The sequence below is a fragment of the Microcaecilia unicolor genome, chromosome 1 (genome assembly GCF_901765095.1).
Source record: "Microcaecilia unicolor chromosome 1, aMicUni1.1, whole genome shotgun sequence".
NCBI classification, from domain to species: domain Eukaryota; kingdom Metazoa; phylum Chordata; class Amphibia; order Gymnophiona; family Siphonopidae; genus Microcaecilia; species Microcaecilia unicolor.
The window spans coordinates 725,461,129-725,474,347 of NC_044031.1; the positions used below are offsets into that span (position 1 = coordinate 725,461,129).

Here is a 13,219-nt window from a genome sequence, read left to right on the forward strand (position 1 = left end):
AGTATTGCTTTCTTTAAGATGGGACGCACTATAGCTAGTTTCCAACAGTGTGGGAACTGGCCAGTGGGAAGGCAGATTAATCAACGATTGAAAGGTAGGGAGCAAACCAAGATGCAGGAATGGGATCTGTTGAGCAAAAGGTAGACTTCATGGAGGACATTATAGCTTTCAGAGATTGCAAAGATTGTGGCTGGAAAAAGCCAGACTGATTTAAAGGGGGAGCGGGTTCAGATACAGAGCCCCCAGAGAAGGAGGTGTAAGCGGGGAAGAAAAGACTTGAGTAAAAATTCAATCTTATTAACAAAGAATAAAGAAAGATCTGCTGTTGAAGGGGCAGGGCAGGATAAAGTAGGAACTGGCGGAGACAGGATTTGTTGGTAAATTGAGAAAAGGTCTTTGGAGGGATTAGGAAATTTCAGAAGTCTATTGGAAATATATGACCTTTTAGCCATCCTAAGATGAAGGTTATATTCATGCTGAAGAGTCCTGCAGTTCTGTAAATCAGTGACAGATTTTTACTTTTTCCAGAGTCTCTCTGCACAATGTTACTGTTGTTTGAAGACTCTAAGACTAGCGGTAAACCAAGGTTGGCCACGAGAAGGTTTGGATGTTAAAAATTGTTTAGGAGCAATTTTATCTAGGCCCTGTTTAGCAGTGTTTAGCTAGTGATCTTTTTTTTAGTGATGTAGCCTGTGTTAAATGCATTGGTAGATAGCATGGATACATCCACACTGTCTGCTGATGCATTTAACATGGGCCCGTGCAGCGAATGTGTGTGCCTTGTGCGCTAACTTTCCCCCCAACAGCATACAGGCTTTGCACTTAACGCTCGTTAGGTGCAAAACTTACTTGTGAAAACTTAGTGCACTTTAGTTATGGATTACTAAAAATATGAATTCTTACTCTGTCACCTGTAATAAAATCTGCAGTTTAGATTACAACAACCCCTTAAACAGAGATAATTTTGTTTTATCATATTTAAATACCTTTTGAAATTATATTCTGTTTTTCAGGGTGAACCTTATCTGAATACTGCTTATGGGCATGTGATCTGTTACTGGGATGGCTCTGCACATTATTTGATGTACCTCTTAATGGTAGCAGCTATTGCCTGGGAGTAAGTCTGTTTTTTTTTTTTTTTTAATGCAAATTTCTGTATAAATCAAAAACTGCAAAGTAGTATGTACTATTGTGTGGTTTTGCTTATAGAATAGAATATGCTGTTGTGTGCAGACTGAGACATTTAATTAAGTTCACTATCCAGCTTATTTTCGAAAGAGAAGGCCGGCCATCTTCCGACACAAATTGGGAGATGGCTGGGCCATCTCTCAAGGCCGGTGAAATCGGCATAATCGAAAGCCGATTTTGTCCGGCCTCAACTGCAGTCCGTTGCAGAGCTGGCCAAGGGGGCATGTCGGCAGGGTACAGAAGGCGGGACAGGGGCATGGTACTGGAAAAAAGATGAGCATTTGGCCGACTTTACTTGGTCCCTTTTTTTTTCACGACCAAGCCTCGAAAAGGTGCCCGAACTGACCAGGTGACCACCGGAGAGAATTGGGGATGACCTCCCCTTACTTCCCCAGTGGTCACCAACCCCCTCCCACCCAAAAAATAAAAAACATTTTTTGCCAGCCTCTATGCCAGCCTCAAATGTCATACCCAGCTCCCTGACAACAGTATGCAGGTCCCTGGAGCAGTTTTTAGTGGGTGCAGTGCACTTCAGGCAGGTGGACCCAGGCCCATCCCCCCCACCTGTTACACTTGTGGTGTTAAATGTTGAGCTCTCCAACCCCCCCAAAAAACCCACTGTTTCCATATGTAGGTGCCCCCCTTCATCCCTAAGGGCTATGGTAGTGGTGTACAGTTGTGGGGAGTGGGTTTTGGGGGGGGGGGATTTGTGGGGTTCAGCACCTAAGGTAAGGGAGCTATGCACCTGGGAGCTATTTTTATTCTTTTTTTTTTTAATTTTTAGAAGTGCCCACTAGGGTTCCCAGTTTGTGTCCTGGCATGTGAGGGGGACCAGTGCAGTACAAATGCTGGCTCCTCCCACTACCAAATGCCTTGGATTTGGCCGGGTTTGAGATGGCCAGCCTCGGTTTCTATTATCGTCAAAAAACGAGGCCGGCCATCTCTGACATTTGGCCGGCCCCAACCGTATTATTGAAACGAAAGATGGCTGACCATCTCGTTCGAAAATACAGTCGGCCCCGCCCCTTCGTGGCACCGTCCTCGGAGATGGGCACCCTTAGAGATGGCCGGCGCCGTTCGATTATGCCCCTCCACGTAAGCAGTCGTTAAATAGGACTTTTAGCCCACTGCATAAAAATACTCCTAGATCGGTGCTTCCCAAACTTACCCAATGTGACCCTATTTTAAGCCTTAAAATTTTGTGTGAGCCTGCACGAAGATAACACAATAGCAGGTCTTCAGTCCCCTCCCTTCCCTCATCCATGTCTACCTCCCCCTACTTTCCCCACAACCAGGGGCGTTGCCAGACCTCGCGGTGGGAGGGGTCCAGAACCCGAGGTGGGGGGCATATTTTAGTCTGCTGCCACCACCCCGCCACCCTGCTGTTCCCCACCCACTGCTGCAGCAAAGTACCTTGGCTGGCGGGGGTCCCCAAACCCCACCAGCTGAATCCTCCAGTGCCAGTCTCCAGCGCCGCCACGTTGCCTGCCCTGCCCTCTCTTCCTCCTCACGTCCTGCACGCTCCTTTAAGTGAAACTGAGCATGCTTATATTTTGGCAACCACTCCACGCGTCCATAAGTCAGATGAGCTGTGAAGAATAAATAAAATAAAGGAAGAAAAAGCACTCTCATTTCACTGTTCCTCCTTCTTTCATTATATTAGGATATGTGCATCCCTCATTTACACAGTATTATTATTATTTCCCCCCCCCCCTTTTTTCCCCCTTGTTTGCTCTTTTGTTGTTTGTTTTGGTTTTCAGTATTTCTGTCTCTGTATTTCCTCGATTTCATAGCTCCATATATGTTTGATTTGACATGTATTTTTTTAATGTTTGTTTTCACATGGATTTTTTTGACATGTATAATTTGACATATTTTTTTTAAATGTGTGATGATATGGATTTTGTATTCTATGTATACGTACGCTCAATATCTTTGTGAACCCAAGTATGTTTATATATTTTTTACATTTGTTTTTATATTGTTCAAATTATTTAAATTCACCATAGGAGAATATATAGTATCTCATAGGTTTTTTGTAGATCTTTTTCTTTCCGAAATATATATATACACACACATTTGTTTTTTTACTTATATTTAAGCTTGTTTGATTTCGCAGACTCCTGAGGAAGGTGCCTCGGCGCCAAAACACAGCTGTGTAGAGTCATTATTTGATGTTACCAATAAACGTTTTTCATTATATGTCTCTCTCACTGGTTGGAAAGAGCCTATCTCAGTTATGCTGTCTTTGGACCATCGTGGATGGAGGCAAGATGGCGGCTGTGAGAGGAGTGTAGAGAAGCTGCTGTCGACTTACCTTTCCCAATCTTTCGATATATTTCCTATACTATCGATGCCTAAGAGGAGAGGCAGACAACGCGCTAGTCCTGCGGTGCCTGTCTTGCCTGTGGTGGGGATGTTGGATCGCTTCTTAGCTCCAGGATTATCAACAGGAACACCTTTGTTGCTGGAGAGTCTGGGGAGAGGGTTGGCACACTCCCAGCTGGAAGCAGAGACATCATTTAGTCCCGAATTGCGGAACCTCCCTCCTATGCCGGCAGAGACTCCGAGAAGGGACCAGGAGAAACCGGATACTCAGAAATCAATGGGGTCTCCAGGCGCGGGCGCCGACTCGAGTGCAGGAACCCCGACTATCCCCGCTTTGGAAATGGTGGGTGAAGGAGGAGAGAATGTCCTTGGAGGAAACATCGTGGCATTGGAGAGAAAGCTATCGGCAGATTCCAACCCTGAATTAGGCTTACCAAGTAAGTCCTTTTTGCCTAGGAAACCTGAGACTATAACTTTAGACACTAAATTGGAGGCTTTAGTGGGCCTGGAAGCTTCCTTTTCACAAAAGTTTATTTCTTTGAATCAACAATTTCATTCTATGTCTGAAAAAATACCAACTATGGGGAAAAAAAGTAGCAATCCTGGACAAGGAGATTGAAAACAAGTCAAAGATAATACAAAATTGTCAACAAATCCAAGTTAACGTGATTAAAGAGAATCTTTACCTTCAAAATAGGATTGAAATTTTGGAAAATTATCAACGATCAAATACGCTTAGGTTAATACATTTTCCAAAGTAACTTTCTATCTCACCTCTTATTACTTTTAAAAAATACCTAATGGAGGTTTTGAAAATACCAGAACAGTCACATCCTCCTATATCAAAAATTTATTACTTGTTGCCTTTTGTAAAGAAAGACTTAGAGCATGGAGAAGGAGTAGATGTGCCGATAGAGACTTTAGATATGAATTTAACACAAATACTTGAAGATGATAATGTGGGATTGACATCAGCAACACTTAAAGTAACTTTTATATTACAACCTGATAGAGACTGGATACTGAAACAATATTTCCTTCATAGAGAACAAAATTTCCTGAATTGTAAAATAAGAATGTTTCCAGATGTCTCTAAGACAACACAAAAGAAAAGACAAGAGTTCCTTAAATTGCGTCCTAAAGGTTTGCAATTGGGCGCTTTATTTTGGTTAAATTTTCCCTGCAAGTGTGTCTTAAAGTTAAATTCTATCAAATATGTATTTTTTGATTCAAAACAGTTAAACTCTTTCTTGGAAACTAGGTTAGCTAAATCACCTATGTCACAACCAAGGAATGTAACAACCTCTACTCCGTAATAAGTATTAATATCACTGGTCTCTCTTCTCAGCCGCCTATTTTCTTTAGTGGAGATACCATTTTCTGTTTCCTTAGTATTGTGTATTGCCTCCTAATTGTGGACTATAGAGGAGCAATTGATCAAGTCTTTGAAAGTAAGGTTGAAATAACTATTTTTGTTAGAATTTATTATGACAAATAGTCATCTTTTCTTTTTCAAGAATTTTACTTGAAGTAAAATGTAAATGCAATAAATAAATAAAAAAAAGGAAAGAGCCTATCTTCCCTACTCCCTCGCTTTTACGTTTGGCAATATCAGATATCCAAGCAGTTCCCAATCCCTCCCTCCCTAACCCACCCAATGCGTTGCCCAAAACCAGAAAACCTCAAACCAGAACAAAATACATCCGCATATCCTTCCCCAATCAAGGAGGAGAGATGGAGAATCACACAGAATTCAGGGGGCAACACTCCACATGTTACATAATGTGCTATGAGAGGGAGAATGTTAAACCAATTATGAAACATCAAAATACTAATAAGATGCAAGCACCATTTCCAACCAGTGTGATACCTTAACCAACTCTATGGAACACTGATATTTAATATGGAGTCTTCCTGAGAAGCCGTTTTTCAAGAAATGGAATCAGTTGTATTTAAGTGTTGGATGTGGTCTTGTGCTTCATCAGCGGAAGTGTAAGATGCCCACATATTTTAAGTGTGGCAGGATAAATTAGCATAAAACAGATATTCTTCATAGGCAATGTAGAGCAGATAGGATGAAAATTCCTCCTGCAATCTTGAAGTGCCATAGAGAAATCTTGAAAAATCTTAATAGAAAAACCCTCATATTGAAGCATGTCTCATTTGTAATGATAATTCTTAAATAATTCCACTTTATGGCAATAATTGAGAATTCTGGCCACCACTGCACGTGGTCAAATGCGATCCTCCGATGGTCTCCTGACACGATGAGTACGTTCCAGAATTAAGGGGCCCGTGCCTGTAATGTTTGGTTGAGCCATACCACTCGGGGGTCCAGAGCGTGGGAGCCATCTTCTAGTGCCAACACTCTCTCTTCTAGGCCTCCAGCTTGCGAAGTAAGCGACTCAGTGAGTGACTGTTAAGTGTTAAGTTGTGAGGAAAGGCGCTCTAGTTTAGACTCCAATGCTCAATCAACTGCTGCAGTTAACTGAGCTAATTGATCCAGGGTAAAAGTAGAGGCCTGGCTGACATCTGACATCTTGTCCTTGCTACCTTTCCTCTTGTCGCGAGTAGTTTTTGCTCCAGCAGTTGACATCTTGTGTCGTGCTTTCTCTATAAATTTGTTCATAAAGTCAGTGTCTTGGTTGTATATTGCTAGTGTAGTTTAGAGTTGGAATACCCTCAAAATAAGTATTCGTGGAGCGAAGCCCTCGGAGCACTAAACACACACCTACTAAGGCATTTTAAACTGCAACTGGGAATTGCTCCTGCCCTGACCCACTAGGCCCTAGGGATTTTGAAAGATAGGCTGGGGGGGGGGGGGGGGTAAGGATGTAGTGGGGGCTTTGGGAGGGTGGGATATGTGAGTGGGGCACGGTAAGACCATAGTGCATAGCTCAGAGCAACAAGTTCATAGAGGGGAAAGGTATGCACAGCACATCAAAATTCAGACCTATGACATAAAACCTACAGGCAGATTTATTACCTTATACTCCAGAATGAAAGGTTGATGAAAAGACTGTCTGTGTGCTTTTGGGGTATTACTGACTGCTTGGGAGCTGCATTCTATATAGGAAGCATATGGAGTTCCTGGAGTTTCAGCCACCTAGTGGTTTTATGTTACCTGGGTACGGCAAGGAGCCATTGGGGGGGGGGGGGGGGACATAAGGAGGGAGGGGAAGAGGGCAAGAGGGCAGCTATAGGTTTTGCACACTGACCCCTTTTACTAAGAGGCCCAGGAGCACTGGTCTGTAGCTTAGCACATGATGCTGCTTATGAGGTTGATTGCAAGCAGTGTTGTACACATAGTGCAAGAGTGACAAGCTTATTATTTATTTGGATTTGCTCACGCTTTTTTCAGTAGTAGCTCAAGGTGAGTTACATTCAGGTACACCAGTATTATACTGAGCTACTGCAAATTAGTCACTCCCGTGGGAAATTATAGAGCAGTTAAAGCTCAACTTTTACCTCAGCTTAATAAATGCTCCTCTTAAGAGCTCTTTCGTCAATGTGTGTCTGCAAATAGTTTTCCATTGTAGAGTTTTACCCAAAACAATTCCCCGGGTCTTTTTTTTTTCTTTTTTTGACACAGCTGTTTCCTGTTGTTCTTTTAGGCTTCCTGCTCAATCAGAACTCGCCTCTTTTTGAACTATGTACCATAAGCCTTCATTTGCAACTGCCTGAGGGATTTCTCCCTATTTTTATATTTCTCTGCCAACTCTTCCCAGCTGCTAAACAAATAACACTCCTTGCCCAGGAGCTACAAACCACGGCTCCTTGCTGTACCCGGGTAATGTAGAACCGCTAAGTGCTTGAACTCCGAATGCAGCCTATGTAGTATGCAGCTCCCAAGCAACCAATAAGACCCCTTTTAGAACTGCATTCAAACGCGCATACACACAGACAGTCCTCTCATCAACCTTTCCTTTTGGAGAATAGGCAGTGGCGTAGCCAGACAGCCAATTTTGGGTGGGCCTGAGCCCATAGTGGGTGAGCAGAAAAGTTTCTCTCTAGCCCCCTCCCCCAGCACTTCCCAACTCGAAATATAAATACTTTAGCTGATGAGGATCCCCAAGCTTTGTAACCTGAAGATTTCCACTAAAGATTCAGTTGATTCAGAATGCAGCAGCAAGACTCATAGAAGGTTGCAAGCGATGTGACCACATCACACCATTTTTGCAAAAACTTCATTGGCTACCAGTACAATACAGGGCTAAATTTAAAACTCTATGTCTGATCTTCAAGGCCCTGAAAGGAAATGACCCTGAGTATCTGAAGAATAGGATGATCCTCCACATACCGCCAAGGACACTAAGGTCTTGCCAAGGACTTTCACTAACCACACCTTCTCCAAAAGACATTACACAATGTGATACCTGCAAGCGAGCCTTCTCTGGAGTAGCCCCACACTCTGGAATGCATTGCCTGAAAGGCTCCGCTTAACACAAGACTATATCTACTTCAGGAAGCAGGTGAAAGCTTGGCTTTTCAACCAGGCCTTTAATGGAAGAAGTAACTAACTTGTTAGTCTCACTCACACACACAAGGAGTGACTCGGGCTGCACATACTGCAGCGGGACATATTTATCCATTCATTCTCTAGCTGAGATAATATTTAACCATCTCTCTGACCTCATGTGCAGCTTTCTTCAAATCAGTCACCTTACTTTCTAACTCTTCCTACTTTCTTACCCATCTATATGTTACAACTTTGCCTTACCCTTCACTACCAATTATAATGTCCTACTCCTACAATTCGATATGTCCAGCGCATTTGACATGGTCAGCCACCAAATACTCTCGAACATCCTAGACTACTTCGGGATTGGAGGAAACGTACTAAGATGGTTTACAGGCTTCTTAACAACAAGAACTTATCAAGTGACTTCCAAATCAAAAACATCAACACCATGGAAACCTGAATGCGGAGTACCACAAGGATTACTGCTCTCACCAACCCTTTTCAACCTAATGATGACACCATTAGCCAAATCAGTATCCGACCAAGGACTTAACCCGTTCATATATGCAGACGATGTCACGATATACATCCCGTTCAAACAAGACATAACTGAAATCACAAATAAAATCACACACAGCCTCCAAACAATGAGCTCATGGGCGGATGCATTCCGACTAAAGCTGAACGCAGAAAAAACACAATGCCTCATCCTGTCCTCACAATACAACACAAACAAACCCAACACCATAAACACCCCAGACTACAGCCTTCCTGTCTCAGACAGCCTGAAAATATTGGGAGTCACGATTGACCGAAATCTTACACTCGAAGACCATGCGAAAAACACAGCAAAGAAAATGTTTTATTCAATGTGGAAACTTAAAAGAATCAAACCTTTCTTCCCAAGGGAAGTATTCCGCAGCCTAGTACAATCAATGGTGCTAAGTCATCTAGACTACTGTAATGCCATCTATGCCGGATGCAAAGAGCAAATCATTAGGAAGGTTCAAACCGCTCAAAACACAGCAGCCAGACTCATATTTGGGAAAACAAAATACGAAAGCGCCAAACCCCTAAGAGAAAAACTGCACTGGCTCCCATTAAAAGAACAAATTGCGTTCAAGGTTTGCACCATGGTACACAAAATCATTTACGGAGAAGCCCCGAACTATATGTCAGGCCTCATAGACTTGCCTAGGAGGAACGCAAAGAGATCATCACGCACATACCTCAATCTCCACTATCCTAACTGTAAAGGGCTAAAATATAAATCCACATACGTGACCAGCTTCTCATACATCTGCACGCAGGTATGGAACACACTACCGAAGGCCATAAAAACAACGCAAGACCTAACCATCTTCCAAAGGCTAATGAAAACAGATCTCTTCAAGAAGGCATACCATAAACATCCATCTTAAATACTAAATAATAACACTACACAGGAGCTATACAAAACTGCAATCTTATCACATGACAGACACCACCACCCTAAACTTATGTAAAATAGGGTCTCTCTACAGTCGATGACCTAATGTAGATTATAATGCAATTTATCACTCAGAAACCTTCATGCAATACCATAATTATTCTTCTCCACCATGTATGTATGCACATGGTGTATATATATATATATACCATGATCTATTCCATATATGTTATGTTCCATGTATGTTATCATGTATGTATGCACCGTACGCAATAACATTTGCAATTCTGTTACCCGAAAATGGCAACCGCCATTACGACAAATGTAAGCCACATTGAGCCTGCAAATTGGTGGGAAAATATGGGATACAAATGCTACAAATAAAATAAATAAATAATGTTCTATTACGTATTGTGTTGACTTTGCAAGTAGTATATCATGCCATACTTTGTATTGTTGAATATTTTTACTGCTGTAATTGCCTATTACTCATGCTTGATCTATTCTTACTGTACCCCGCCTTGAGTGAATTCCTTCAAAAAGGCGGTAAATAAATCCTAATAATAAATAAAAGATGGCCAGAACGTCCTTTTATGAAGCTCGGCAGGCAGCAACAACTCCTCGAGCCACCGATGCCAGCAACCCATACATGCTTAGTTGTCAGTGGCTCGAGGATGCTGCCTCCATCTGCCAAGCTCAGTAGAAGGTAGCTCTGGCCAGCTTCAGAGGAGATCCTCAGCTTGTAGGGCTTGGGGAATCCCACTACCTACAGCAAGGGTCAGGGCTGCTGGGGCCCAGGGCAGAAAATAAAGAAGCCCTCCCCCCCCAATTCCCTCTCCTCTCCAATCTCCTCATCTGCCATTACAGTCACACTGACAGACCCTCACAAATTACAGAACAGGGGACAGAACAAATTAGAATTAAATTACAGAACAAATTAGAAATAAAAATATGTAGACAAAAATTGAACTGGGAACCTCAGCATGTACTGCAACACTGGAGAAAAAACAAAACAAAAGCGCATTTCCTTTTCTACTGAACATAATAAAAAGACATCCGCTATGCACATTTCCCAAAGCTAACATATTCCATTTAAAACATTCAAAATAAAATGATTTTTCTACCTTTGTTGTCTGGACATTTTATTTTTCCATCATGTTGCAATTTCTCTTTCCCGCTTTCCTGTCTGTCTTCTGCTAATTCTTCAAACGGCCGCTGTCCATTTGTCTTTTCTCTCCTCTCGTTTCATTTCCTCACTACACCTGCCTCTGAAATATTGATCTTTTCATTTTAGTTCTTTCCTTTCTTTTTTTTTCTTTTCTGCCTCTGTACACTCAAATTTCATCTCCTTTTTAATCTTTTCCTTCTTTTTACTTTTTAGATATCTATCACATTTCCATCTCCTTTCACCCACTAGCTCTCCCATTCCCCATCTCTCTCCTTCCCAGCCTTCCATTCCCTTCCATCTTCAATCTATGTGCCATTACCATATTTGTAACTCTTGCAATCACTATCCTCTCACTCATTTCCTTGCTATCTCCACTCCCTGGGCCTCTCCCACATGGTTTCCACCATTCCCAGTATATCCCTTCCTCCACCCTTCTAGCCGAGCATCTGTTCCCTCTTTCTCCCCTCCTCACCCTCGTAGCCTGACATCCCTGTCCCTTCTACCTCCCCACCACCAGCATCTTACTGTCCCATCTCTCTCCCCTCCCCTATTGTCCAGCATTTCTCCCTTTTTCTTCCCTACCACCCATTGTCCAGCTTCTCTTCCTCACTCCCTTCTGCTCCTGGATCCATCTTCCCTCTTTCTCCCCTCCCCCTCTTGTGCAGCATCTCTCCTCTCCTCCACCTCCATGTCCAACATCTCTCCCTCTCTCATTGTCCACTATCTCTCTCTCTTCCTGCCTTGAGCCCCTGGTCTAATATCTCTCTCTACCCTCCCCCCCCCCCCCCCCCCCCCGCCATGCAGCATTTCTCCATTCTTCCTTCCTTTCCCTTACCTCTATGCCATGTTCATCATTTCCCCTCTCATCTCTCCCTCCCTTCCCTCCACTGCTAACACTTTTTTCCCACTCATCCTTTACCATTCCTGTACAGCTTTTCCCTTCATCTCCCATCCCACGCCACCCATATCCAACAATTCTCCCTCTTTTCCTCTGCAGCATCTCTGCTTCCCTCCCCCCACATTGAACAATTATTCCTCCACCCCATCTAGCATTACCGCATCCCACTCCCTAATCCCCAGCAGTGCTCCTTTTTCCCGCTTTCCCCACTCCCCAAAGCCACCTGCCGGCATGCTGCAGGATTTGGCTCCCTGCCCTACCTTGCTTACTATCTCTGCCAGACTGGCATGCTGCAGGTTTTTCTCCCTCCCTCTCCCCAGCCACCTGCTAGCATGCTACAGATTTTTTTCTCTTCCTCCCCCCAGCCACCTGCCAGCATACTGCAGATTTCCCCTTCCTCCCCCCAGCCATCTGCTGCGGGTTTTGATCCCTCCCTCCCCCCCAGCCACCTGCTGGCATGCTGTAGGCTTTTATCCCCTGCCTCCCAGCCACCCTCTGGCATGCTGCAGGTTTTTTTCCCTTCCCTTTCCATCTTTGTTGGGCAGCGGTATAATTCTACAGCAAAACTGTGCGGGTCTTGGGCTGTCTGCATGCTGCTGTGACTGCTTCCTTCCGGCTGGCCCCACCTTCTCAGATACTCTTTCGGAGGAGGCGGGGCCAGCACAGAGGAAGCAGTCGCAGCAGCATGCAGACAGCCCTGGTACCACGTGGTGCCGGTTTTGCTTTAGAATTAATACCGCTGCCAGACAAAGATGGTAAGGGAGGGAGGGAACAAAACCTGCAGCATGCTGGCGGGTGGCTGGGAGGAGGGAAAGTTGAAGTGAGCAGCAGGCAGGGAAAAGTCGCGGGTTGGGCTGGGGAGACAGTCTTTCCAAGTCTTTTATATAGGGCGTCTATGAGGGGCACTGTTGCTGCGTGGACCTGAGCCCAAAGTAGGTGGGTCCAGGCCCACCTGGGCCCACCCGTGGCATCTCCCCTGAGAATAGGGTAATGAATTGCCTGAAGGATTTGCTTTCTAAAGATTTCCCCTGTATGAATTTGTTACTCTGAGCTATGCACTATGGTTTTACTGTAAAAGAAGATCGAAGGCTTGTCCTGCTTTAGTTCTTAGTTCTTTTTTTTTTTTTTTAATTTTATTTATCATTTTACTTAATTACAGTCACATTTATCACATAAACGTAAGGAAATACAGAAATTAATATAAAAAGGAAAACATTTTCTCTCAACAATATATATTTACGTAATTGTCCACAATTGGAAGATCCAAGATCAGGAAAACAATCTTAAAGAAAATAAGAAAAACTCAAAATGGTTAATCTTACACCTGACATTTTCTGAGGGAGGAAGGTTAATCGGTTATTGCAGCCGGTACAGTGGTAACTGAAGGAAGTTGCTGCAGAGGATTCTTCATCTGTTTCCACAAACTCTATAATTTCTTAGGTTCAAACAAATAAGTAATAAGGAAAATAAAACACTTACAAGGGAATCGTGCTAGGAAGGTCCCACCTGGGGCAATGATTCCTGGCTGAAAAGCCAAGACTTCACACCTCCCAGTCTGCGATTCCCTTGATGTGTCAGGAAATATATTCATCTTTGAACCCAACTGCTTTAGTTCTTCAGCCTAAACTCTTGTTTTAATGTTGCTAATTTTTAAAACTAGGTAATACAAATACTAAATACACTCAACAGAAACAGCACTCTCTAAAGTCTGCAATGACCTGTTCCTTGCCAAATCCAAAGGTCACT

At 43.4% G+C, this 13,219-nt stretch overlaps 1 protein-coding gene across 1 annotated transcript in view; it reads left to right on the top strand.

Moving 5' to 3' along the window:
* Positions 1 to 13,219, top strand: part of TM6SF1 (transmembrane 6 superfamily member 1) — a 112,073-nt gene that overhangs the window by 23,005 nt on the left and 75,849 nt on the right. Inside the window, exon 4 of the mRNA XM_030190424.1 lies at positions 1,014 to 1,117. Within this exon, the coding sequence (XP_030046284.1) occupies positions 1,014 to 1,117 (104 nt within the window). The remainder of the gene's footprint in view (positions 1 to 1,013; positions 1,118 to 13,219) is intronic.